Source organism: Mustela putorius, unplaced genomic scaffold, assembly GCF_011764305.1.
Source record: "Mustela putorius furo isolate JIRA1106 unplaced genomic scaffold, ASM1176430v1.1 tig00000224_pilon_pilon_pilon, whole genome shotgun sequence".
In the NCBI taxonomy this organism is placed as follows: Eukaryota; Metazoa; Chordata; class Mammalia; order Carnivora; family Mustelidae; genus Mustela; species Mustela putorius.
In genome coordinates this window covers 1,165,728-1,192,911 of record NW_025421321.1, presented here as the reverse complement: position 1 = coordinate 1,192,911, position 27,184 = coordinate 1,165,728, and the positions used below count along the sequence as shown (strand labels likewise).

Sequence of the window (27,184 nt, the reverse complement as noted above, 5' to 3'; positions counted from 1 at the left end):
TACATACACACACACACACACACACACACACACACACTAGCTTATTACAAAATCATAAAAAAGGACAATACCTTGCCATTTGTGAAAACATAGATGGACCTAGAGGGTATAATGCTAAGTTAAACAAGTCGGGCAGAGAAAGACAAATATGATTTCACTCATATGTGGAATCTAAAACAAAAACAAAAAACAAATGAATAAACAAACAAAAAGCAGAATCAGACCTGATCTGTTTGTAAACACAGAGAACAAACTGATGATTGCCAGGGGGAGAGGCATGGGAGGATGGGCAAAACAGAGGAAGGGAAGTGGGAAGTATGGGAAGTACAGATGCCCAAATCTGGAATGAGTAAGTGACGGGGATGAAAGGCGAGACATGAGGAATATAGTCAATGATATTGTAAACACATTTACGGTAACAGATGGTGGCTACACTCAGGTGTTACACACCTGAAACTAATGTAATATTATGTGTCAGCTACTCAAACAAAAAAATTTCAAAGGAAAGAAAGAAAGATATCAAGGATTAAAAGGGACTGCTAAGAGGAAGGAAAAAGACAATGCATAAGGATTAATATCCTGGAGAATGTTGAGGAGGACTGGCCGGCCTTCCGCTTTAAAAACAAATACATAGCTCTCTGCTCGGCGGGGAGCCTGCTTCCTCCTCTCTCTCTCTCTCTCTGCCTCTCTGCCTACTTGTGATCTCTCTCTGTCAAATAAATAACTAAAATCTTTAAAAAATAAAAATAAAAATAAAAATAAAAATAAAAACAAATACATAATTCATATATCTAACCTATTTCCCAAAAAAGGCCCAAGGTAATGTGGAGAGAGAAGCAGTTCTGTGCAGGCCTCTAAACTGAAACATTCCTTCTCACTAAGAGACGGTTCTAGATCTGAGGGCAAAGAACTGCAGAGAAGATATCTATCTAGGTTTCATTACTCAGCCATTAAAAAAGGATGAGATCTTGCCATTTGGGACAACGTGGGTAGGCCTAAAGGGCGTTATGTATGCTAAGTGAAATAAGTCAGACAGAGAAAGACAAATACCATAGGATTTCACTTACATGTGGCATCTAAAAAACAAAACCAAGGTACAAGCAAACTGAAACAAACAAAAACCTGAAACAGACCCACAAATACAGAGAGAACAAATTGGTGGTTGCCGGGGGGTGGGGAGGGAGATGGGCAAAATAAGGGAAGGAGATGAAAAGGCACAAGCTTCCAGTTAAATACACACATCACGGAGATGAGAAGTACAGCACAGGGAATACAGTCAACACTACTATAGTAAGTCAGTAGGCTGACAGATGGTGACCACATTTATTGTGATGAGCGCAGAGTAATGCAAACAATTGTCAAACCTCTCTGTTGTACCCCTAAAATTAATATCCTATAGTTTGCCAACTATACTTCAATTCAACAACAACAACAAAAGTCATCTCAACTTCAAGACCACAAAATACTGGGTATCACCCAACATCACTGACACTGGAATCTCACTTTCGAACCCGAGTAGTGAAAAGGGCATATACTCATGTCTATGTGTAGAGACTCAGACAAAAGGGACCAGCAGGAAATAGACAGATAAGCAACAACATTAACAATTTCCTCAGAATGATTTTCATTTTCTTCTTCACTGCCATTCAGGGCTTTTTCATTAATCTTCTGTTTTTGGAAAGCTCATGTAGTTTTTGTTTATGAAAATATACTTAAAGTAGAATAATGCCTTACATGACAGGGGCTATGCTTTTTCTATAGCTTATTTATCTGATGTATGAATGTGATTTCAGATAGATTTGGTGTGAACTTGAGAATGTATTTTTTATTATATTCTGAGGCCCAAAAGACTGTTTAAACTTCCTTTAGAGTCCAAATGGAAATCTACGGGATCAAGATTCGCATTCTGAGGAGACAAAAATGGAGGTGCTATCCCAACACACTGGCCCTCCAGCCCCATGGGCTGAACCTGCCCCCCCGTTCCTCCACAGGCCAGGCAGCACAGATAGCTAACCAGACAATCTCCTTTAAAACGGCTGCAGGAGGCCATCGCACTGCCACACAGTGGACATGCAGAAAAAGGGTGAGCGACTGGCGTCATCTTGTGGGTGTACAGGGGCCTGGACTAGGAGAACCCAAAGTTCTGCTCCTGTGCAACACCCTACCATTTCATGAGGAAATCAACTGAGCAACATTTGAGGGCTGTGTCTAAAGTAGCCCAAAGAACTGATCTGTAGAAAAGCAATTCAATTAAAATATTTGCTGGGACCCCACCATAGGGCAAAGGCACCTGCCCATGGCACCTTAGAGGCCTACAGAGTTGGAAAAGCCATTCATGGTCCATCCTAAAGTCTGCCTTCAGGGTATCTACAACCTGGTAGCTTCATGTTTATATTTAAACCCAAACCCCTTTCTGTGCTAGACTGACTATGGACACTTAAGGGTTAAAGTCAGAAAATAAAAACTCCCTTGATTTTACTATGTTGTTAATTCCTTTTAAGTTTGTGCCTCTCACGCTGACGAAAACATAGGATAAATTCCTCAAAGTTCAGCTACGTTTCCATTAGGAAAATCAAATGCCTCTTGGTATACTACAAATATTTCACTTATTTTAAGACACCAAAGGAAAAAACTTACTTCAGATTTACAAAGTATTAAACATTGACCTTACTATTTCTCTTCCTCCTCCTACTATTCCTCTTTAGAGCAGAAATGCCCTTTTTGGCCAGTGACTTCCTAGTTTCTGTGATTAAGACCACTATAGACTTCATAAACCTGAACTCGCATGCCCAGGCACCTTCAGAGCCTGGAGCACTATGTTACTACAGAAGAGGGTTCTGGAGTCTTGACATGCCTGGTCCCAGTACCACCCCCTCAGCCTGCTTGTCCCAGGCCACGTGAGCCATCTCAGCACCTCCTGTCTGTCCTCCCCTCATCTTCATGTTCTTCCTTCCTCCTCCCTCCTCTCTACCAGCAACCCTGCTGCCTCTTCCCACAGCATCAGCCCCAGCTTTCAAATCTCTCCTTCCAAATAGACAAGGTCCAAACCTACTCTTCGCAAATCAACAGCTAAAAAAATGCACAGAGCCCACCTTGACTGCTTCAGATGCTGCCCATACCTGCACACCAAGCTGAAGGCCATCACTTATGGAGGACCTGCTATGTGCCAAGCACCATGTTCTATCTTGAAACTCTAACACTCGAAGACCCAGGCTCTTCCCTCCTCACCTCATCTTGTAGGTATAAAATGATGCTCCTTAAGAGGATTATTCCCAACAGTTATGTACCTGGGAACCCTCTACCTTCTACTTCCTGAGCTTGAGACTTCTGGACCTTTCTCCTCCCACTTGCACAAAAGTAAATACACAGCATGAAAAAAAAAAAAACCTTTGGAACACACAAGGTCTAAATTAACTCAGGGAGACTACAACACCTATAGAGCCAGTATATAATTCCATAGAAACCAAAGCATGTTGGATTGTTTTTTTGTTTTTTTTTTTTAAAGAAAAAAGTCCTAATTATTTTTGTTTAAGGTGGTCACCTTTCAGGGGTCAAGAACAGTGAGCCTCCTAGATGGCACAAGGGCAGAGGTCCTCCAACACAACACTGTTAACATCCTCACCCACTGCCACTAAAGGAGGACCCCCACCCAAGCAGGCATTACCTATGCACACAACTATTAGCCCTGGAGGGCAATACAATCCCTGCAGCAGCCTGTAACTGGGAATGGACCAGGGAACTTCCTGAGTAAGAGAAATGCTCTATTTCTTGATCTGGGTGGTAGATATAAAAACACGTAAATCATCATGCAAATGAACTCTTACTAAATTCAAGACAAAGTACTTTGGTACTTTGGTACTTACCAAAATTCAAGAAAATCAGTTTGGCCTGTATCCCAGGACATAGTTTGATGAGAAATGGAATGGCAACATACAACCCCAGAATACAGAGAAGTATCTTCCTCAGTCGGAACCATAGGCCCTTTCGCCTGCAAGAGAAGATCAATTAACAGGTCAAAGACTGGAGGTACAATTTTGCTCCCATTTATAAATAACAGCATTATCAAAATTGGTAACTAAAATCCACATGTCTCTTTCCCCACAATAATTGGGCCAGTAGTAAGACTAGTCTCCCACTTGCTTCTGTTAAAATAATTATTTTAGACAGTCTTTCAATCTGAGCTTAGAACTCTATTGCGGGCACAGGGGGAGAGTACACAGATTCTCCTGAAAGCTAGTGGGCCATCCTGATGATATCCTATGCTCGCCCTGCGATCAGAACACAGCATAGACCTCAATCAGCTCCTCAGCAAGTGCCAAACCTGAAATCAGAGAGTAACAGCAGCTTCATCTCGGGAAAGTGGCTGGCTCTAGGCCTCATGATCACTGTCCTGCAAGCCAGCTGCAGGCATGGGTTGCCCGAGGGCTCCTTGTGGGAGGCTGAATCATCAAAAGAACCTGTCCAACCAGGTCTGGGGAGTGAGCAGGGGGCTCACAATGAGACTAGCTGACACTGCCTGTCCCTGCATTCCAGCCCACATTCCATCTGGCACCACGGGAGGGAGGTCCCTTTTCCAGGCAATACAGGCCAGGTCTCCAAACCCACCCAGGAAAAAGACTTTCTCATCCTATTCCTGATGCTGATGAGGGAGCAGGAGGCTGGCTGAAGACAAAGCCAAAGCTGGCACCTTGCACCCCCTCTCCACCCGCTCCCCTTGCTAATGTGTGTGACATTCCTCAGGCACCTCTGGCTGCCCTAAAAGAAAAACAAATAGTTAACTTGCAGAGATCACAGTCCTGCAAGACAGGAGTCTCCCTTGGTTTACCAATGTCCTAGAGATTTACAACAAAGAAGCTATCTAATAATAGCACAATTTCCAGAGGCAAATAACTCAGTTCCTCAAGCCCTAAATAAAGTTAAATTTCTTCTAATCCCAACTCTCACTAACAAGGACACTTGATAGGAGAAATGTGAAACTTTATCTCTAGATTTCCAAGATAGTGTCGAGAATCATTCCCAAGCATATGGCCCACTGATAGACATCTAAAGGGTCTCACAAGAAGATTTTTACTACTAGTAATGAATAACCTTTCTCCCAACAATAGCTAGCCCCTCAAGGTCCTGGAGACCTTGCTTCCAAAATTCCTTAGAGACAAACATCACCCTCTTTGTCCTCACCTACCCAACTCCTGTGTATATAACCAGCCACTCCTCACATGCCCGGGGCAGCAGCATCTCCGTCCGCCCACAGGTCCTGTCCCCGTGCTCTAATAAACCACCTTTTTGCACCAAAGATGTCTTAAGAATTCTTTCTTAGCCGTCGGCTCCGAACCTCACCCCATTGAACCTCACCTAGGTTCAAGAACTTCATCAATGCCTTTCCAAAAATATTCCTAGTCCAGAAGATTCTAAACTTCTTAGACTAAGGGTTTCTCTACAACTAGAAAACAGAAGACCCCAAAGAGCTTCTGTTAACATGGTTTATATTTATGATGATTTGTCATGTAAGAAATTAAAACAAAATTTAAAAATATTTACTCATGTATCTAATAATAACAAGAAAGCCATTAAATGTTAATATAATTAATAATTGTTATTTAAAACGTGACTATATTTTCCAATACAAAAACTTTTAGTGAGAAGAGAGGCATTAACATTTTTACTAATTTCTTTAAGCCAGACAGCTTAACAGAACACAGATGGATTACCATCTTTGTGCTACCAAACTGTTGCAAAACCACATGTCAGGTGGCATCTGGAAAACTCTGAGAGAATGAGGAGAAAAGGCAAATAATATCTTTGGGTTATTATGAAAATTATTTTGACCTTGTACACACTCTGAAAGGATCTTAGGGAGCACCCTTGGAAACTGCTGCTCTATAAACCATGTCTAAACCTGAGTGAGGCTAAGTATTTCTGCACTATTTCCAAAATAACTATTTAAGGCAGTTTTAAATATATACCTGGAATGCTGACATATGCAATAATATGGATGCATCCCAAAAGCATTCTGCTAAATAAGACAGACATAGAAGACTATGTACTGTATGATTCAGTTTATCTAAAATTCTAGAAGAGAAAACCATAGGGACAGACAAACAGAATAGTGGTGGCTGGGGACAGAGGGAGACTGCAAGGGGCACAGGAAACTTTTAGAGTAATCAAGATAATTTTACCTGGATTGTGGTTACACATTTGTATGTGTAAATAATACCTCAACAAATTTGATGACAAACATGGATATCTGACCGTGTAATTCATTCACTCATTCACCTGGTTTACTCAATGCTAGCTAGCACTCTTTGGGCAGCAGGCACTAAGGGAAGCAAAGGAAGGCATCTGCATCCATGCTGTGCTCCCAGCTCAGTAGAGCAGACACAGAGCTCTGAGGGAGGATGCATGCAGGGTGATCCGACCCAGTCTGGGCTGCCAGGGAAGGGGCCACTGGGACAAAACACTAAGTTAGGAATATAGGAGTTAACTAGATGATGTGGAAGAACAGTTTAAAATGGTATCTTAAATTCCATGCAAAATTTACCCTTCCAATGACGAAGGGTATACAACACTGTGGTTGAAGGTACTGGCTCTGAAGTCAGATGATTTAGTCCAACATCCAACCTACCACTTACTAACTGTGCAATACTGGACAAATCACTTAACTCTCTGAGCTGTGGTTTCTTCCCTGCACAGAGGGCATAAAAGTGGTACCTCCTTTGTGGGGCTCCTGGAAGGATTACACACAGTAATGCATACAGACTGCACACATGAGTTCCGGGTCCACAATATAACTAAGCTGTCATCACCATCTTCTTATTCTCATTAAAGGAAAGAGCAGGGACTGGGCATAGTAATGGACCTAAAAAGGAAGGATGGGCACAATGTGAGAAGTCCAAAGAGGCCAGGAAGAATTCGGAACTTCAATCTAAGAAAAAATGGAGAAGCCACAAGAAAGAAAATAGCCTGCAATCAAATGCACAACCATCAAACGCCAGATGGAAAGCTCATGCTTGGGTCCTCTGCTCTGGCCACACTGCCCATTCCTATGTCCCTTGCACAATCTAGTCACTCACCCTTCAGAACCTGCATAAATCTAGCCATTGTAAGGTATTCAAGCTGCTTGTAATTTTATGTCCTCAGAGCAAGGAAAGCATATGTCCACACAAAGACTTGATCAAAAACATTCCTGGGGGGCACCTGGGTGGTTCAGTCAGTGGGCATCTGACTCAGTTTTGGCTCAGGTCCCGACCTTGGAGGTCATGGAATTGAGCCCCACATCAGGCTCTGTGCTCAGCGTGGAGTCTGTTTGGGGTTCTTTCTTTCCCTCTCCCTGTGCCCCACCCCCTACTCGTGCTCATGCTTTCAAATAAATAAACAAATAAAAATTAAAAAACAAAGCCAAAAAAACCCCACAAAAGTTTTATTCAAAATAGCCACTGAGATAATATAAATGTCTATCAACAGGTGAATGGATAAGTAAACCATAAATTGTCCTTAGAACAGACTACCACACAGCAAGAAAAAGGAGCCAGCTATGGATACATGCAACCATGTGGATGAAACTCCAAATAACTATGCTGAGTAAGGGGTGCCTGGCTGACTCAGTAAAAAGAGCATATGACTCCTGGTCTCAGGGTCATGAGTTTGAGCCCCACATGAAAGTACATTAAAAAATAAAATTAAATTTGAAAAAGAAAAAAACCTATGCTGAGTGGAAGAAGCCCAACAGGATGGCCAGGACAGCAACAGACTTCTGCTTTGATATATTATTTCACCTAAAAAGTATTCCTGTTCATTAGTAAAACCAGCATTGTCTTCTCTGTGCTATTTCGGGGTGGTGTTTCCTCCACAGACAGTGGCTTTTCATCTTCCTCATATTTCGAAATCATGTATATAAGACAGAAACTGTCTGCTCCTTATAAAGTTAAAAGAATTTACAAAGAAGAAACAAGAGAGAAGGAGGATATAAACAACATCTGGAAAAATATATCATTTTCTTCATTTCTTCTTAATTATTACCTACTTGTTGTGACAATTTCGTTCATTTTCTCAGAAATTCCTTTAGTTGCAAACCTCACTTATTGCTGGTAGTGCTGCTATTAATGTAGTTACTCCCTGCTAGAAGCATTCCTTGTTCTTGATTACTAGTAAGAATGAACATTTCCCACACAGCTGAGTAAAGTTTCACCTCCATTTAGCACCTGCTTGCGACCTGGAGTAATCAGAGGTCCACCTTTTTCCATACCACACATATCCACACAATGGGGAATAACTGTTGCCAAAGGCTGCACAATGGCTCAGTGTGCTTGTCTTTAAAGGTTACTCATATTATCAGTATCACAGATAACCTGAATCACTTGCCAAGAAATAGAAAAGAACTGAAAAATAAATACAATGAATGGACTTAGGCTACAGCCTATCAGCTGCATTCTTGGGCATGTATTCCAGAGAAATGAACTTTATTTTCATGCAGGAACTTGTACATTAATGTCTACAGCAGCTCTATTCAGAATAGCTCCAACTCAGATGCCTTTCAAGAGGTGAGTGGATTGGGCACCTGGGTGGCTCAATCGTTAAGCTTCTGTCTTTGGGTCAGGTCATGATCTCAGGGTCCTGGGATCAAGTCCTGCATTGCGTTCCCTGCTCAGTGGGGAGTTTGCTTTTCCCTCTCCCACTCCCCCTACTTGTTTTCCCTCTCTTGCTATGTCTCTCGCTCTGTCAAATAAATAAATAAAATCTTAAAAAAAAAAAAAAGAGGTGAGTGGATAAACAAACTGTCCATACTGGCCATGGAACACTACTCAGCAAAAAATAATAATAATAATAATAATAATGAACTATTGATTGTGAAACAACTTGGATGAATCTGGGAATTATACTGAGTTTTCAAGGTCAATCAATCCCAAAAGGTCACATATTGTGTAAGTCCATCTATAAAAATGTTCTTTAAGTGACAAAGTGATAGAGATGGAGATGAGATTAGTGGTTGCCCCACTTTAGGGATGGGAGGGAGGGGATGGGTGTGGTGATAAAGGGATAGCACGAAGGAGCCTGGCAGGGGTGGTACAGGTGAGCACCTCCATGTGGTAGTGGTTCCAGGATGCCATAAATGTAATGAAACTGCACAGCATTACACACACACACACACACACACACACACAATGAATGTATTTTTAACTCACGGAATCTGAATAAGCTCTATGGATTGCATCAATGTCAATCTCCTAGGGCTGATTTTGTACTATAGTTGTATTGGATGTTACTTCAAACTGAAGGAGGGTGGGGGATGGGAACACTGGACATTACTGTATATTTCTGTGCAATTCCTATGAATCGATAATTATTTTGAAAAAAAAATAAACATAATGGGAAAAAGTAAAAAAATCTAAAAAACAGAAAGTAAAATATAAGTAATCTTTAATAAATCTGAACAATTTACTGGATTTCATGTTATCTCAATCTGTCCAAGTAAATATTAGCCTAATTTTCACAGAGCATACAGCGAGTTCTAAGGAGTTCAGTAACTTGCTCCTAGACAAGAAGCCTAGCATAGTGTGTGGGGGCTGGCCAAGGTGACCTCTGTACCCACATTCCTCCAGGCCTACTGAACATCCTACCCACCTCCATCCTGGTCTTTCATTCTGGAAAAGAAGCCCAAATCAGAGCACTCTATGTGCAGTCTGAGATTTTCTCTTAAATGATATTAGATCTTCAGACATTTTCTGACAAGAGGCATTTTAACAATTTATTCTAGAAATTTATTATAGAAACAATTTATTCTAGACACTTTGTGTAATTTACAACTTCTTGTTGCCTCCTACAGTAGATCTCAAAGCAATCTGTGGCTGAACTGGTTGATAAGGATGTGAGAGGGAACAAAACCTGTACCTCAATGGGAGGGAGTGGTGGAGAAGGGCCAAGGAAAGGCCAAGGAGTCTGGGGAAGGAAGCCCAGAACCCACAAAGAGATATAGGGAGGCTGCAGGTTGACATTCAGCCAGTTCCAGTGTGGTACTGCTGAAAGAACATACAAACAGATCAATGGAACACAGCAGTGAGCCTCAGAAATAGAGCCACATAAATATAGTCAACTGATCTCTGACAAAAATTTAAAAGTAATACAATGGGGAAAAAAAGTCTGGTCCACAGGTGGTGTTATAATAACTAGACATCCACATGCAAAAAAATGAATCCAGACACAGACTCACACCCCTCACAGAAATGAATTCATAACAGCCCAGAGAGCTAAACGTATAATGTGAAGCTATATTACTCCTAGAAGACAGCAGAAGAAAATGTAGGTAATTTGGGGCAGGCTGATGACTTGTTAGATACCACATCAAAGGTACAGTCCACCAAAGAAATAATTGATAAGTTAGACTTTATTATTAAAACGAACAGGTTCTGCTCTGCCAAAGATAGCATTAAGAGAATGAGAAGAGAATCATCTGGGTGGCTCAGTCGGTTAAGCATCTGCCTTTGACTCAGGTCATAATGTCAGGGTACTAGATCGAGCCCTGCATCAAGCTCCCTGCTCAGTGGGGAGTCTGCTTCTTCCTGTCCCTCAGCCCCTTCCCCACCTGCTCATGCTCTCTCTCTCTCTCTCAAGTGAAAAAAATCTTAAAAAGAGAGAGAGAGAGAGAATGGGAAGAGAAGCCATTGGCCCGGAGAAAATATTTGCAAAAGACATATCTGATAAAGGACTATTGTCTAAAATAGACAAAGGACTCTTAAAACTCAACAACGAGAAAACAACCCAGGACGAGAGACCTAAACAGACATTTCATCAAAAAAGATATATAGGGGCACCTGGGTGGCTCAGTGGGTTAAAGCCTCTGCCTTTGGCTCAGGTCATGATCCCAGGGTACTGGGATTGAGCCCTGCATCAGGCCCTCTGCTCAGCAGGGGACCTGCCTCCACCACCCACTCACCCCCCGCCCCACCTGCTGCTCTCTGTCAAATAAATAAATAAAATCTTAAAAAAAAAAAAAAGTTCAAACATAAGAAATACAAAATTGATTAGCAAATCCAAGAGTTTTTTTCTTCAAGAAAAAAACAAGGAAAAAAAAAAGAGTACGTTTTGGGCTAAAAAGAGAATATACAAAATTAGGGATCAGAAAAGTGAGGTAATTCCATATGAGAAAATTTCTTTTAATAGAGAATACCACATGGTTTGCTAAGCTAATAAAATTTTTATAATTCAATGATACAGACCATATTGTAAGAAAACATAAACAGTGACAATCTTCTCAAATTGTTAGAAAAAAAATTAATGAAACCTATAATGGAGGTACTGGGTAAAGCTATCAAAGAATTACATCCCTGAACACCACTGAGCCCAGAAAAACAGACAGGCACTCCCCTCTTAACTTTTCAGAAACAGACAATTATCATAGGCCATCAGTGGCAGAACACAGGAAACCAGGGAGAATGTTCAAAATCAAAGCTGGTTTTATAGATATTCATGTCAAAAAATGCACAGAACATGAACAGACACATCTCCAAAGAAGACATACAAATGGCTATCAGACACATGAAAAAAATGTTCATCATCATTAGCCATCAGGGAGATTCAAATCAAAACCACATTGAGATACCACCTTACACTAGTTAGAATGGCCAAAATTAACAAGAGAGTAAACAACAAGTGTTGCAGAGGATATGGAGAAAGGGGAACCCTTTTACAGTATTGGTGGGAATGCAAGTTGGTAAAGCCATTTTAGAAAACAGTGTGGAGATTCCTCAAAAAATTAAAAGTGGAGCTACCTTATTACCCTTCTCACTACAGGCTATTACCCGCTCCTGGGTAAAAGAAGGGCCATATGCACCCCAATGTTCATAGCAGCAATGGCCACAACTGCAAAACTGTGGAAAGAGCCAAGATGCCCTTCAAAAGACAATGGATAAAGAAGACATGGTCCATATCTACTATTATGCCTCTACCAGAAAGGATGAATACCCATCTTTTGTATCAACATGGACAGGACTAGAGGAGATTATGCTGAGTGAAATAATTCACCCAGAGAAAGACATTTATCATATGGTTTCACTCACTTGTGGAGCATAAAGAATAATATGGAGGACATTGGGAGAAGGAAAGGAAAATTGAGTTGAGGGAAATCTCAGGGGGAGATGAACCATGACTGACTGTGGACTCTGAGAAACAAACTGAGGGTTTTGGAGGGGAGGGGGGAGGGGGTTGGGGGAACCTGGTGGTGGGTATTATGGAGGGCACATATTACATGCAGCACTGGGTGTGGTGCATAAACAATGAATCTTGGAACAATGAAAAAATAAAATTAAAAAAAAAAAAGGTGGTTTTAGTATAACCAACAAACAGAATCAGTGTAGTCCCACAAAGAAAATAACTATGGGTATTAAGAAGGGCACAGACTACATGGAGCACTGGGTGTTATATGCAAACAAGGAATCATGGGACACTATATCAGAAACTAATGATGTACTGTATGGTGACTAACATAACACAATTAAAAAAAAGAAAAAAAATAATCAATAAATTTCAAAATATAAAGAGATGCAATAATCCTGGTAGTATAAAAGCAAATTAGGTAGGAATGTAAAATAGTACAGCTGCTATGGAAAACAGCTTGGTAGCTCCTCAAAAAGTTAAACACAGAATTACCATATGATCCAGCAATTCCACTCCTGGGTAAATACCAGACAAACTGAAAACAGGGACACAAACAAGATACCTGCAGACCAATGTTTACAGCTGCATTGTTCACAATAGCTAAAAGGTGGAAGCAACCCAAGATGAATGGACAGATGAATGAATAAACAAAATGTGATGCACACATACAGTGGGATATGATTCAACCGTAGAAAGAAATCAAAGTCTGATATAACATACATGAACTTTAAAAAACATTATGCAGCATGAAATAGGTCAGACACAAAAGGATAAATATTCTGTAATTCCACTTATATGAGGTAGCTAAAATAGTCAAATTCATAGAGATAGAAAGTAAAATATGTTTACCAGAGGCTAGGTGGGGTGGAGGTGGCAAGGAGGAGCTAATGTTTAATGAGTACAAAGCTTCTGTTTGAGATGATGGAAAAATTCTGGAAATGGATAGTAGTGATGTCACAATATGTGAATGTATTTAATACCACTGAATTGTACATTTAATGGTATATTTTATGTTAGGTATATTTTACACCAATTAAATAAAAATCAAGTGCAGGGAATACAATAAGACTAATAAAGTATGTCCACGTAGGTTTTACTCCAGAAGCATTAGGACTGGCCACAGGAATAGCGGGAGGATAAAAGAGAGGTATTAAAAAGGTTAATAAAGCTAAACATGTAGTCCCAATAGCAAATACTTAATAAAGAACATGACTTCAAGATCATATTCATACCTATTTCAAACCAGTAATCAAAAACAAGCAGTACTGAGGAGTACTATCACTAGAGAGAGCTGATGTTCACTATCAGAGTGATTTAACACTGCTCTGGAAGTGTAATTTAATAAAGCAAGAGAAAACAGAGTATAACCATAAAAAATGGAAGAGAAAAAATAGTTGATAGATTTCTTCAGACAAAAATCCAAAAGACTTAACTGAAAAACTATAAAAACTTAATGAGTGAAAAGGTGGCCATTTGCAAAATAAATGCCAATTAATAGATTTTTTAAATTGCAAATTAAAATATGAATTGGAAAAGGTTCATACCACAATTAGAAAAAAGAATGTTTTTAATTCTCCAATAATCATCTTCACAGGAAATGAGAAAACTATGGAACTTTTACAGTCAGAAGTATGAAGTAAGACTTGGTATAATGATGAAGTTGTATGTTCCTTTATGAGAAGATTTAATATTTCAAGTTATCTTTTCTTTTTGATGCTACTATAACTAGAACCGTTTCCTTAATTTCATTTTTACTGTTCATTGTGAATGTATAGAAATACTACTGATTTTGTGCAGTTGGCCCTTAAACAACATGAGTGTTAGCTGCACCAACTCCCTTTGCAGTCAAAAACCTGATTATAACTTTCTTTGCCGGAGGGAGGGGCCAAAGGAGAGGGAGAGCGAATCCCAAGCAGTCTCTATTCCCAGAATGGAGCCCAATAAGGGGTTGGATCTCACGAGCCAAAATGAAGAGTCAGACATTTAACTGAATGAGCCATCCAGGCACCTCTGACTGAAACATTTTTAAAAACCTGATAAGAAAAAACCTTTTGACTCCCTGAAAACTTAACTACTAACAACCTACTACTGACCAGAAGCCATACCTATAACAAACAATTAACCTATATTTTTCATGTTGTATGTATTATACACTATATTCTTCTAATAAAGTAAGCCAGAGAAAAGGAAATGTTAAGAAAATCATAAGAAAACAGAACTGTTTTATAAAAAAAATTCATGAGTAAGTGGACCCATGCAACTCTAATCTGCATTTTTCAAGGGTCAAGTGTATACTGATCTTGTATCCAATAACCCAGCTGTACTTACAAATACTAATAGCTTTTTAGTAGAATTCTTATGGTTTTCTCTATATAAGATTATGTCATTTGCAGAGACAGTTGTACTTCTTCCTTTCCAATCTGGAGAATATCTACAAATTCTTGCCAATTGCCCTGGCTTGAATCTCCCACTACAATGATGAACAGAAATGGTGAGAGTAGGTGCGCCTGGGTGGCTCAGGTGGTTAAGCGTCTGCCTTCAGCTCAGGTCATGATGTTAGTGTCCTGGTCAAGCTCTGTGGCAGGCTCCCTGCTCAGCAGGAAGTCTGCTTCTCCCTCTCCCTCTGCTGCTCCCCTCTACTTGTGCTTTTTCTCCCTCTCTTGCACTGTCAAATAAATAAAATCTTAAAAAAAAAAAAAAAAAGAAGTGAGGAGAGTAGACACCTTTGTCTTATTCTGGTTATTAGGGGGAAAGTATTCAGTCTTTGTCATGTATAACATTAGCTGTGCGGTTTTATAGATGTCCTTTATCAGACTAAGGAAGTTCCCTTCTATTTCTAGTTTGCTGAGTGTTTTATCATGAAAGGGTGTTGGACTTTGTCAAATGGCTTTTCTGTGTCTATTAAGATGATCATGTGTTTTTGTCACCTCTTCCATTAATATGATATATTTCATTAATTGATTTTTTGAATGTTAAGCCAGTCCTGCAGTCCAGGGACAAATCTCACTTGTTCATGGTACTTCTTTATATTGCTGCATTTAGTCTGCTAGTATTTTGTTGAGGATTTTTGCATCTATATTAATAAGAAATACCATCTATAGCTTTGTTTTCTTGTGATATCTTTGCCTGATTTTGGTATCAAGGTAATACTAACATATAGAATAGACTGAGAAGTGTTTCCTCATCTTCTGTTTTTTGGAAAATTCATGAAGAACTGGTATTAATTATTCTCTAAATTTTTGGCAGAATTTACCAATGAGGCCACCAGGGTTTGTTTTTTGTTTGTTTAACTACTTCAATCTCCTTAGTTATTACAGGTCTACTCAAAAGTTCCTGTTTCTTCTTAATGCAGTTTCAGTAATTTGAGTGTTTATAGAAATTGGTCTACTTCATCAACACTATCTACTTCAGTGGCATACAATTGTTTAAAGTATGCCTTCACAACCCTTTATATTTCTGTAAGGTCAGTAGTGATGTCCCTATTTTCACTTCTGATTTTAGTTATTTGCATCTTCTCTTTTGTTTCTTGGTCTGTCTACCTAGTTTGTCAATTTTGTTTCTCTGTTCAAAGAACCAACTTTGGGTTTCACCAATTTTCTCTACTGTTTTCTTATTTTTTATTTCATTAATCTCTGCTCTACTCCTCATTATTTCCTTCTGCTTGTTTTAGATTTAGTCTAGTGTTGTTCTTTTTCCAACGTTTTAGGGTAGGTTAGCTTATTGATTTGAATCTTTTAAAAATTTTGTTATTTACAGCTATAAATTTCTAAGTAGTGCCTTAGCTACATTCCATTAAGTTTTGGTGTGCTGTGTCTCTATTTTCATTCATCTTGAAGTAGTTTCTAATTTCCCTTGTGCTTTCTTTGATCTGTTGATTTTAAGGGTCTGTTCTCATGAAACTGACCCTTACTATAAGGAATGCAATTTAAATATATGAAACACTGGTTGCTGCTCTGACAATGGGAGGCTGAAAACCTTATCTAACACTGTCACTAATCCCCTTTGAAATTCACTGAATTCATTTTATTACCCACGAATGAATGGGCTTATACCTGCAGTTTGAAAAACAACTCTACATGCCCATATTATCAGGGGTCAGGGAGAAAGAGGAAAGGACTAGAGAGAAAGCGAGGCAGTAGAAGCTGCCCCTGGGAGTGGGAGAAGGAAGTCTTATATAATGGATGCAGACTCAGATGCCACTAGGGACCATGCAGGTAAATGGAAATACAGTAAGTGGTCTCTTCTCAGATCATGGGAACAGAACATGTCCTACTTAATGACAGACATCTCCACTCCGAAGTAATCTTTACACCATTTCTGGTGGTTATCATCCCTATGCTGCACTGCATAATGTGGCTCCTGGAGCTGCTGTGCCCACAACTCTGTAGAGGGGCAGCAGGCAGCCTAGATGCAGGCCAGGCACTCTTCCACTTCTGACAAGATGGGCAAGCATGTAAGAACCTAAGGACCTGTTTTTCTTTCTTTAAACATGTTTTCAGATAATATCTGGACCAGTCTTCTCCCATTGCTTCTGTTGTCTGACTCATAAGAATTTTGAAATTGTGTATCTCTTTGCAATTTTTTAAGCTGACATCTGAAATTTGTTACAAGTTTAACAGGGTGCCTGGCTGGCTCAGCTGGAAGAGTATGCAACCCCTGATCTTGGGGTCATGTGTTCCAGCCCCATGTTGAGCACAGAGATTACTTTTAAAAATAAGTAAATAAAATTTGTTATAAGTCTAAAAGTTATTGGGGCACCATGTTGGCTCAGTGGGAAGAACATGCAACTCTTGATCTTGTGGTTGTGAGTTCAAGCCCCATGTTAGGTGTAGAAACTACTTAAAAATAAAACAAACAAACAAAAAGTAGGGGAACCTGGGTTATGCATTTGGTTGAGTGTCCAACTCTTAATTTCTGCTCAGGTCATGATCTGAGGGTTATGAAATTGAATCCCACATCAGGCTCTGCATTCAGGAGGGTGTCTCCTTGGGACTCTCTCTCCCTCTCCCCATGCTCTCTCTCTCAAATAAATAACCTTTAAAAAAAAATTAGGGGTACCTGGGTGGCTCAGTCAGCTAAGCATCTGCCCTCAGCTCAGGTCATGATCTCAGGGATCTGGGATCGGGCCCTTCATCAAGCTCCCTGCTCACAGGGGACCCAGGCTTCTCCCTCTCCTCCCTGCTTGTGCGCTCTCTCTCAAATAAATAAAATCTTAAAAAGAATTTTTTTTTAGGGGTGCCTGGGTACTCAGTCGGTTGGGCATCCAACTCTTGGTTTCAGCTCAGGTCATAGTCTCATGGGGTCCTGGGATTGGGCCCCACCTCAGGCTCCCTACTTGGCAGGGAGTCCACTTAAAGATTCTTTCCCTCTACCCTACCCCCGACTCGTAAGCACCCTCTTGCACTCGCTCTCTCTCAAATAAATAAATCTTTTCAAAAAATTTTTAATTAAATAAAAGCTGCTAAGTTTAAATAGGAAATAATTTTTGGTATATGGTAAATACTGATCATTTAATATATACAACTCTCTCAAATGTATGCAACAGAATCAAAATACCATAGTGATTTAATGTGTACTAACATCCCTTCTGAAAATACATGAATATGTCAATTGTTAGGTCAAAAACCTGTGTCTCGCAAAGGAAACAGTCAACAAAACAAAAAGGCAACCCACGGAATGGGAGAAGATACTTGCAAATGACAGTACAGACAAAAGGTTGATATCCAAGATCTATAAAGAACTCCTGAAACTCAACACACACAAAACAGACAACCATATAAAAAAATGGGCAGAAGATATGAACAGATACTTCTCCAATAAAGACATAGAAATGGCTATCAGACACATGAAAAAATGTTCAATCATCACTAGCCATCTAGCTAGTTGATGGCTAGCCATCATCACTAGCCACTAGCCATCAGGGAGATTCCAATTAAAACCACATTGAGATATCACCTTACACCAGTTAGAATCGCCAAAATTAGCGAGACAGGAAACAACATGTGTTGGAGGGGATGTGGAGAAAGGGGAACCCTCTTACACTGTTGGTGGAAATGCAAGTTGGTGCAGTTTCTTTGGAGAACGGTGTGGAGATTCCTCAAAAAATTAAAAATAGAGCTTCCCTATGACCCTGCCATTGCACTACTGGGTATTTACCCCAAAGATACAGATGTCGTGAAAAGAAGGGCCATCTGTACCCCAATGTTTATAGCAGCAATGGCCAAGGTCGCCAGACTGTGGAAAGAACCAAGATGCCCTTCAACCAATGAATGGATAAAGAAGATGTGGTCCATATACACTATGGAGTATTGTGCCTCCATCAGAAAGGATGAATACCCAACTTTTGTAGCAACATGGACGGGACTGGAAGAGATTAGGCTGAGTGAAATAAGTGAAGCAGAGAGAGTCAATTATCCTATGGTTTCACTTATTTGTGGAGCATAACAAATAGCATGGAGGACATGGGGAGATAGAGAGGAGAAGGGAGTTGGGGGAAATTGGAAGGGGAGGTAAACCATGGGAGACTATGGACTCTGAAAAACAATCTGAGGGGTTTGAAGTGGCGGGGGGTGGGAGGTTGGGGGAACCAGGTAGTGGGTATTGGAGAGGGCACGGATTGCATGGAGCACTGGGTGTGGTGCAAAAACAATGAATACTGTTATGCTGAAAATAAATTTTAAAAATTAAATAAAAAATTTTTAAAAAACGGTTTTCTTCTGGATGGAGTTTTCATTAGAGTTATTCATTACAGTTATTAATATATACATTAATTAAGATGACAAATGCACATCTAAATGAGATGCATTCCACTACTTTTGCAAGTACATCCCATGTCTAGACACATATTTATTGGCAGGCAGGTGCTACTAGCATTAATTCTATTTCTGTTTTTGGGTTTTAAAATTATAAGTGCTAAGGACTTTTTCAATCAGCAAATGGGAACTGAAATTTAGTACTCCCACCACTAACTTTTAATTCCTTCAAGATTACATGCCAAAAATCATAGAGTGGCAAAAAATTATTTTTGATGAATTGGTAGCACAATTAAGACCCTTTTAATATTTGTTGACAGCCAAGAATTTGACACCACCTGACTTGCAAAATAATTTTCACACCATCATTAGACATTAACTTACTATTTCTCAGCTTTTACAAGATCTGAGCCCTCTTCCCCACTCAGCCTCAACCTTGCCTTTAGCAAGGATCCCAAGAAGTCACTTCCCCAACTCTGATAACTGATCAAGCCTCTCATCCCCCACCTTTGATGTCTCAGTCCTTGTCCTGCCATTAGCAAGAATAAGGTCGATTTAGCAAGAATCCCTCCATACTTGATAATGTTTGTCCTCCTAGGAATTTTCCATCCACTGATACCCTTAACTCTACTTGTTGGCTATAAATCCCGGGGCGCCTGGGTGGCTCAGTGGGTTAAAGCCTCTGCCTTTGGCTCAGGTCATGATCTCAGGGTCCTGGGATCGAGTCCTGCATCGGGCTCTCTGCTCAGCAGGGAGCCTGCTTCCCTCTCTCTCTCTCTCTCTGCCTGCCTCTCCATCTACTTGTGATTTCTCTCTGTCAAATAAGTAAATAAAATTAAAAAAAAAATCTTTAAATCCCAAGCTGTCTCCTCAAAAGGGATTCCACACAAGACTGCACATGAAACTGGCTCCCACCTGGCTCCTCCTTTTGCCTCCTCCACACCTCTGTCCATCCCCCAAGCTTCTCCCTTCCCACTCCAGCCCCTCAATTCCCTATATCAGTAGGACTTCAGGGACTGCCTCCATCAGGGGCTCTCAAGGGACTCAGTAACCAGCAAAATCAACCACCTGAGGCCTAAGAGAATTGGAAACAGGCTGGATATTCTACCCCCTCAGTTGATCTTTAGAAACACCTGGACTGCTGCTTGGTGTTTCCATAAGGTCCCTCACCCAAGCTTCCATTTACAGCCAACATTACACATCAGGGGAGATGACAATCTTAAAAGCCTCCTCCACAGATATAACAAAGAGCACCAGCCCTCATACTAAGCCCATCACTTAACTTATTCCATCTCCCCAAAACCAAGATAAAACCATGAAGTGGGACCAGGAACCAACTCTCACATAAGCTAATGAGTTTTTTTTATCACTGTGTTTATGCATGACTCATGGCTAGAACTTTAGAAAGAAAGCAGTAAGATCTTTATTTGCATCTGTCGATACTTCATGTATGTATGTTCACATGTTATGTATATATATTTTCCTACCTCCAGATGGTATTACCAAATTAAGATGGTATAACCAAATTAAGACCTCCCTTAAAGGAGGTCTATTCTAATTGGCTTAGAGAGAAGTAAGCCCTGATATAAATTAAGCATTCCTAAAACTCCCAAAAATAAAGGAACTAACCCAAATGTTTTTCAAGTTCATGTGTAAAGATCATTTGGTATTATCAGTTTAATAAAAACAGGAATGTCTTCTGAGTTATCAGCATTAAGTATAATATTTGCCACTTGAGTTGATTAGTAAAATAATCTACCTACTAGATTTTTAAGATCATAAGAATTATAAAATCAACCTAAGAACAAATGTACAAGTAAATTTGCAATAAAAATTGTTTGATATCCATTACTTCATGCATATCAAGCACAGAAATAAAACAAACAAACAAAAAAACCCATGTATTTAACTTTCTTAGTGTTTTTGCTTTCGTAATTTTTTTTGATACCTGACTAACCTGTGTGTTACATATTTAACAGGGAGATAACCTGATGATGGCTAGCTTTGCTTAACGTTTTATGAAATCTTCATGAACAATCCAAGCATAACTGTTAAGAACACATGTATCAGATTGATGTAAGTGAAATAAATATATTATGGTTTTTTAACAATAATTATGTTTTATAATATGTCTGCCTAAAATAGTTTTGAAAATCCTTTCGGTAACTTGCAACTTTAAAGTATGATAAGTTAACTAATAAATATTTGCTAAATATCTAAATTAATTCTACGTAAGATAAAATACTGAAATACAATCTTTAAGCGTAAGTTTCAAATTTCATAATTTTGCCTTTTTATTTTATGTGGTAAAGAGTGGCTAAAGATAATTAAGTCTGCCAATAAACATGTCCTTTTGGTCGCACTGAAAAGTTGTACCGTGAGGACTGTGAGGAAACATGTAGTTACAAAAACTATAAAATGGGGGCACCTGGGTGGCTTAGTCGTTAACCATCTGCCTTCGGTCATGGCCCCAGCATCCTGGGATAGAGCCCCACATCAGGCTCCCTGCTTGACAGAAGCCTGCTTCCCTCTCTCCTACTCCCCCTGCTTGTATTACCTCTTTCACTGTCTCTCTCTCTCCCTCTCTCTCTGTCAAATAAATAAATAAAATCTCTAAAAAAAAAAAAAACCCCAAAATTGTGAAATGGTATATTCATAAAATTTGCTAACCTGCAACAAAATGCTGGTATATGACAAACAATTCACGATCACCTACATCTTTGTTTTCTCTAGAAGATAAAGATTACTGGGGCACCTGAGTGGCTCAGTGGGTTAAGCCTCTGCCTTCAGCTCAGGTCATAATCTAAGAGTCCTGGGATAGAGCCCTGCATCGGGCTCTCTGCTCTGAGGGGAGCCTGCTTGTGATCTCTGTCTTTCAGATAAATAAATAACACTTAAAAAAAAAAGATAAAGATTACTAATAGTTAAAAATTATAATCAATATATGTAAATGAAACCATTAGAAATAATAAGGATGAAAGGCAACTTTGCATGAAAAGTACACAAGGGGAGGTGCCGGGGTGGTTCAGATGGTTAAGTGTCTGCCTTCATCTCAGGTCATGTTCTCAGGGTTCTGAAACTGAGCCCCCACTTGGGTTCTCTTCTCAGTGGGGAGTCTGTTTCTCCATCTCCCTCTGCCTCTCACCTCCACTCGTGCACACATCTCTCTCTGAAATGAATAAAATCATTTTTTAAAAAAGTATACAAGGAACATAGAATGTTTTTCTGTTAAGAGAAAAAGAGTAAATTTTACACTAAAGTAAAACAACTTATTTTTCCAGAATAAGAAAAAGGGAGAGCAGGATTAAAACCTGAATAGATACAGAAAGTTGTGGAAGTTTTGTCAAAAAAGAATTTCATGTTGTGTGGTCAAAGCTGGCTAAGACTGGATGAATATGTTTAAAAATGAGCTTTAGTAACAACAATATGTGCATGCAAAACTGGAGTTTGGTTTCTTACTGTTAAAATTTTCTTGGGCTATAAGTATGCCCTTAATAAGGGATTGTAAAACATTTTTCTTTATATTTACATAATCTATCTAGACAACAAAGACACTATGTCTTATCAGAACACTTTTCTGTGCTTTATCTTCATCTTTATCACATTTTTGACTACTTAAGAGAACCAAGTATTCTCATTGTCAAAACACCTAAGGTTGTTTTGTTACAATCCTATTACCTCCTACGGCTACTTTTGAAGCTACTGTCAATTTGCTTAAATAAGTAGCTATGGGGGTGTCTAGGTGGCTCAGTGGGTTAAAGCCTCTGCCTTCCGCTCAGGTCATGATCTCAAGGTCCGGGGATTGAGCCCTGCAGGCTGCAGGCTCCTTGCTCAGTGGGGAGCCTGCTTCTCTCTCTGCCTCTGCCTGCCACTCTGCCTATTTGTGCTTGCTCTCTCTCTCTCTCTCTCTGACAAATAAATAAATAAATTTTTTTTTTTTTTTAAATCTTGATCTCAAACTGATTTTGGGATTTCCCAGAAAATCACAAAGATTTGTTCTTTACCTTGTAAAAAGAGAGATATTAAAAATAACTAGGGGGATGCCTGGGTGGCTCAGTTGGTTGGACGACTGCCTTCGGCTCAGGTCATGATCCCGGAGTCCCGGGATCGAGTCCCGCATCAGGCTCCCAGCTCCATGGGGAGTCTGCTTCACTCTCTGACCTTCTCCTTGCTCATGCTCTCTCTCACTGTTTAGAAAAAAACAAAAAAAAACAAAAAAAAAAACTAGGTTTCTGGTACCTGTGGCTGGCTCAGTCAGTAGAGTATGTGACTCTTGATCTCAGGGCTGTTAGTTAAGCCCCACGCTGGGTATAGAGATTACTTAAAATAAAATCTTTAAAAAATAAGTAGTTTTGGGGTAACTGTGTGGCTCAGTCCTAGGCATCTGCCTTTGGTTCAGGTCGTGATCCCAGGGTCCTAGGATCGAACCCCACATCGGGCTTCCTACTCAGTGAGGGGACTGCTTCTCCCTCTCCCACTTCCCCAGCTTGTGTTCCCTCTCTCGCTGTGTCTCCCTCGGTCAAATAAACAAATAAAATCTTTTTAAAAATAGGTTTAATATGTTGAGTTGCATAGAAGCATTGTCAAATAAGAAGAGGTATCTAGGACAGCCTGGATGGCTCAGTAGGTTAATCATCTATCTTCGGCTCAGGGCTCCCTGCTCAGCAGGAGCCTGCTTCTCCCTCTCCTCCCTGCTTGTGCTCTATCTCTGTCACTGTCTCTCTCTAATAAATAAGATCTTAAAAAAAAAAAAAAAAGATCTTTAACCTTCCCTAAGTTATATTTATGTGAACAAATATTAGTAATAAAAGTATTTCAGAAATTGTAAGCAGTTCCTAGAAAATTGTCAATGCTATCACTATTCATGAAAAGTCCTAGTATAATGTATACCTGGTATAATGTAATATGTATGCCTAGTATAACCAGTCATAACTCTGGTTAAGATTTTAAATGTTATCTGTCATGGAAATAACCAAATTTCCTTGTCAATTGTTTTTTATAATGAATTCTCATCTGATCTTTAACCATGGCCATTTTAGGTCCTTTGCCATCTACAGATAGTTGTTTTACACTGATTCTTCTCTGATTCTCTAAAGTGTTTGCAATCAGTTACAGTTACAGATTGACTGGAATATCATACTTAAGAATGATGCATACGATCACATACAAAACTATACACCTTTAAGGTCTACTTTTTGGAGCCAATGCTTACAAAACTCTCTTGGAAAAACAGTCCTGGTACCTAACTAAAGGACCCAGCCTTTCTGACAGGTCACTATCTGGCAAGCCCAAGGACCATAAGATATTCTGGGGACTTTGAAAAGAGAGGAATTCATCCAAAGCTATAGGTACTGCAGTTCCTGGCTTGCCTTCCTAGCCTTGAGTGGTTTTTAAAAGTTTCACCTGAGATCCCTTATAAAAAGTTCTAGCAAAGCAAACTTAAAAAGGCCTATGTGGGGCGCCTGGGTGGCTCAGTGGGTTAGGCCGCTGCCTTCGGCTCGGGTCATGATCTCGGGGTCCTGGGATCAAGTCCCGCATCGGGCTCTCTGCTCAGCGGGGAGCCTGCTTCCCTTCCTCTCTCTCTGCCTGCCTCTCCGTCTACTTGTGATTTCTCTCTGTCAAATAAATAAATAAAATCTTTTAAAAAAAAAAAAAAGGCCTATGTGTTCAACTGGCATTCTTGTTACACTTTTGTAAATAATCTAATTTACTAATGAGAACTGAATTATTTTGTAAAGAAAAACCATCTTGATTATCCTCAATGAAAGAAGGAAGTGACCGTATCAAGAAATTTTATGTTTCAACAGAAAACCTTATAGATTATCAGATTCTAGTTCTGCTCATTATCTCTGAGCTTTTATTATCTACTACTCATAAACCAGCCTGGATCCTGCCACCTTGCATATTTTGTCAGTCCCTACTAAATTCTCAATTCTTCTGGTGTCCTTTGAAGATTTTAAGTAATCTCTCCACTCAATGTGGGGCTTGAATTTACAACCCTGAGATCAAGACTCACATGCTCTAACAACTGAGCCAATCAGGCACCACCATCCATCTCTCCCACCCCGTTTCTTTTAATATCTGATTAAAACCCTCCAATGTAACACTTCTGATTTTTTGCCCACCTTCCTGACATGGGGTAACTGTAAACTACAACCTGGCTGTCCAGACCCATACTGGAACTCCTGATTGTTTTGTAGTTCTCACTTTCCCCAAGGATGGGAAGCAGTCTTGCAAGTTGAAGCCAATCAACTTGATGTAAGCTCCAAAGGGCTCAGCACTCTAACAGTGTACAGGACAGCACTGCCAAAGATACTCACTTCAAACCAAGAAATCCATTGTGTTGCCACTGCCACTTCCATTCACCACCTAACTATTTCAAACTAGTGTTTAAAAAATCCTCTCAACTGCCCTCTGGACTGAGACGCTGGGTTCATAATCTGCTCCAGCCACTAATCTTTGTTTTCTGTTTCGCTTCCTTGTTCTAAATTCTTCTTCCCTTTACAGATCTGTTGTCTCAACCTCTATACTGAGTCTTTTCTCTGTGGCAAGCAACCAGCACCTTGTTTGTGGATCGCTTGGGAAGTTGCAATGGGGGAATATGGGGACTGATAACCCATCAGAAATGGCTTAAAGGTCACCTCAAAGTGAAAACATCTGAGCTACAGCAGACGCAGAAAGGAATCTTACTGGAACTTTCCCTCTCTGACTGGAGCATAGGTTACGAGAGTCAGTTGCCACAGTTTGCCCCTCCAGAGATGTCTCCAGTCAGGGAGATGACTGACCCTGGGCACCAGGACATTCTGAAAAAACTATAAACAGGGTTCATCAGAACCTTCCACCCTATAAAGGTTAATCCTAATCATGCCCCTTCCTTTATTAAACTAGCATATAAATCTTTTCCCTCTAGCTGTTTGAAGAAGCTTCTCTCTCCTTAGAATACCCCACGTGCATAATAAACTTTTCTCCAGTTAATCTGCTGTCAGTTAACTCACGGGCCCAACCATTCAAATCTAAGCTTGTAGAGGAAAGCTTTCTTCTTCTCCAACATAATGAACTCCTTCCAACAAAGACCTTGTCTTTCACCTCTGTCTGATCAATACCATGCCTAGTTTGTGCACCATGAACCCTTGATCCAAGAATTACTGCCCGACGATCATTAAAGCAGAAAAATGAGCAGAACCGTCAGCACCTTCTCCCACTGCCTATAGACTTCCACATTTTTTTTTCTATTTCACAGTCTCTGCCTCCAACCAAGCAACTACACTGAAAGTTACTCTGGTGACAGTCACTTGGCTATATATTAGAAGCTTCTGATAAGTTCACAAAATATCAGTGCCTGACAGAACAAGTACATAATGGCAATAAATACATGTCTATCAATAGTTACTTTGAATGTAAATGGACTAAACATTCCAATTAAAAGGCAGGGTGACAAAATGGATTAAAAAACAAGACACACACACACACACACAAAATTAAAAAAAAAAATAAAAAAGACACATCTATATGCTGCCTACAAGAGACTCATTTCAGACTGAAAGACACCTGCAAATTGAAAAGTGAGGGGATGGAGAGATATTTACCGGGCAAATAGGTGTAAAAAATGAAGCTGGGATAGTAATATTTACCTTGGACAAAATAGACTAAAACAAAGAAACACAATGTAATAATAAAGGGGACAATCCAACAAGAGATATAACAAGTAAATATTTATGTACCCAACATGAAAGCACCTAAATACATAAAACAGTAACAAACATAAAACAATTGATCAACAGTTTTATAATAATAGTAGGGGACTTTAACACCCCACTCACATCAATGGGCAGCTGATTCAAACTGAAAATCAATAAGTAAACAATGGCTATGAATAACACACTGGTTTTAAAAGATATATTCAGAATATTCCATCCTAAAACAGCAGAATACTCCTTTTCAAGTGTACACAGAACGTTCTCGAGAATAGATCACATATTAGGCCACAAAACTAGTCTCAACGAATTCAAAAATATCAAGTCACACCATGTACCTTTTCTGACTAAATGCCATGAAAGTAGAAATCAACCACAAGAAAACATCAGGAAAAACCACAAATACATGGAAGTTAAATAACATGCCTCAAAACAATGAATGAGTCAACGAAGAAATTAAAGAAGAAATCAAAAACTACTTGGAAACAAATGAAAATGAAAACACAACAGTCCAAACATTTGGGATACAGCAAAAGCAGTTCTAAGAGGGAAGTTTACTGCAATACAGAATAACTCAAGAGGCAAGGAAAT

The 27,184-nt window shown here is 39.6% G+C and overlaps 1 protein-coding gene across 1 annotated transcript in view; it reads right to left on the bottom strand.

Annotated features, from left to right (window-relative positions):
- Positions 1-27,184, bottom strand: part of ABHD12 (abhydrolase domain containing 12, lysophospholipase) — a 96,516-nt gene that overhangs the window by 31,467 nt on the left and 37,865 nt on the right. The window contains exon 2 of the mRNA XM_004781245.3: positions 3,864-3,988. Within this exon, the coding sequence (XP_004781302.2) occupies positions 3,864-3,988 (125 nt within the window). The remainder of the gene's footprint in view (positions 1-3,863; positions 3,989-27,184) is intronic.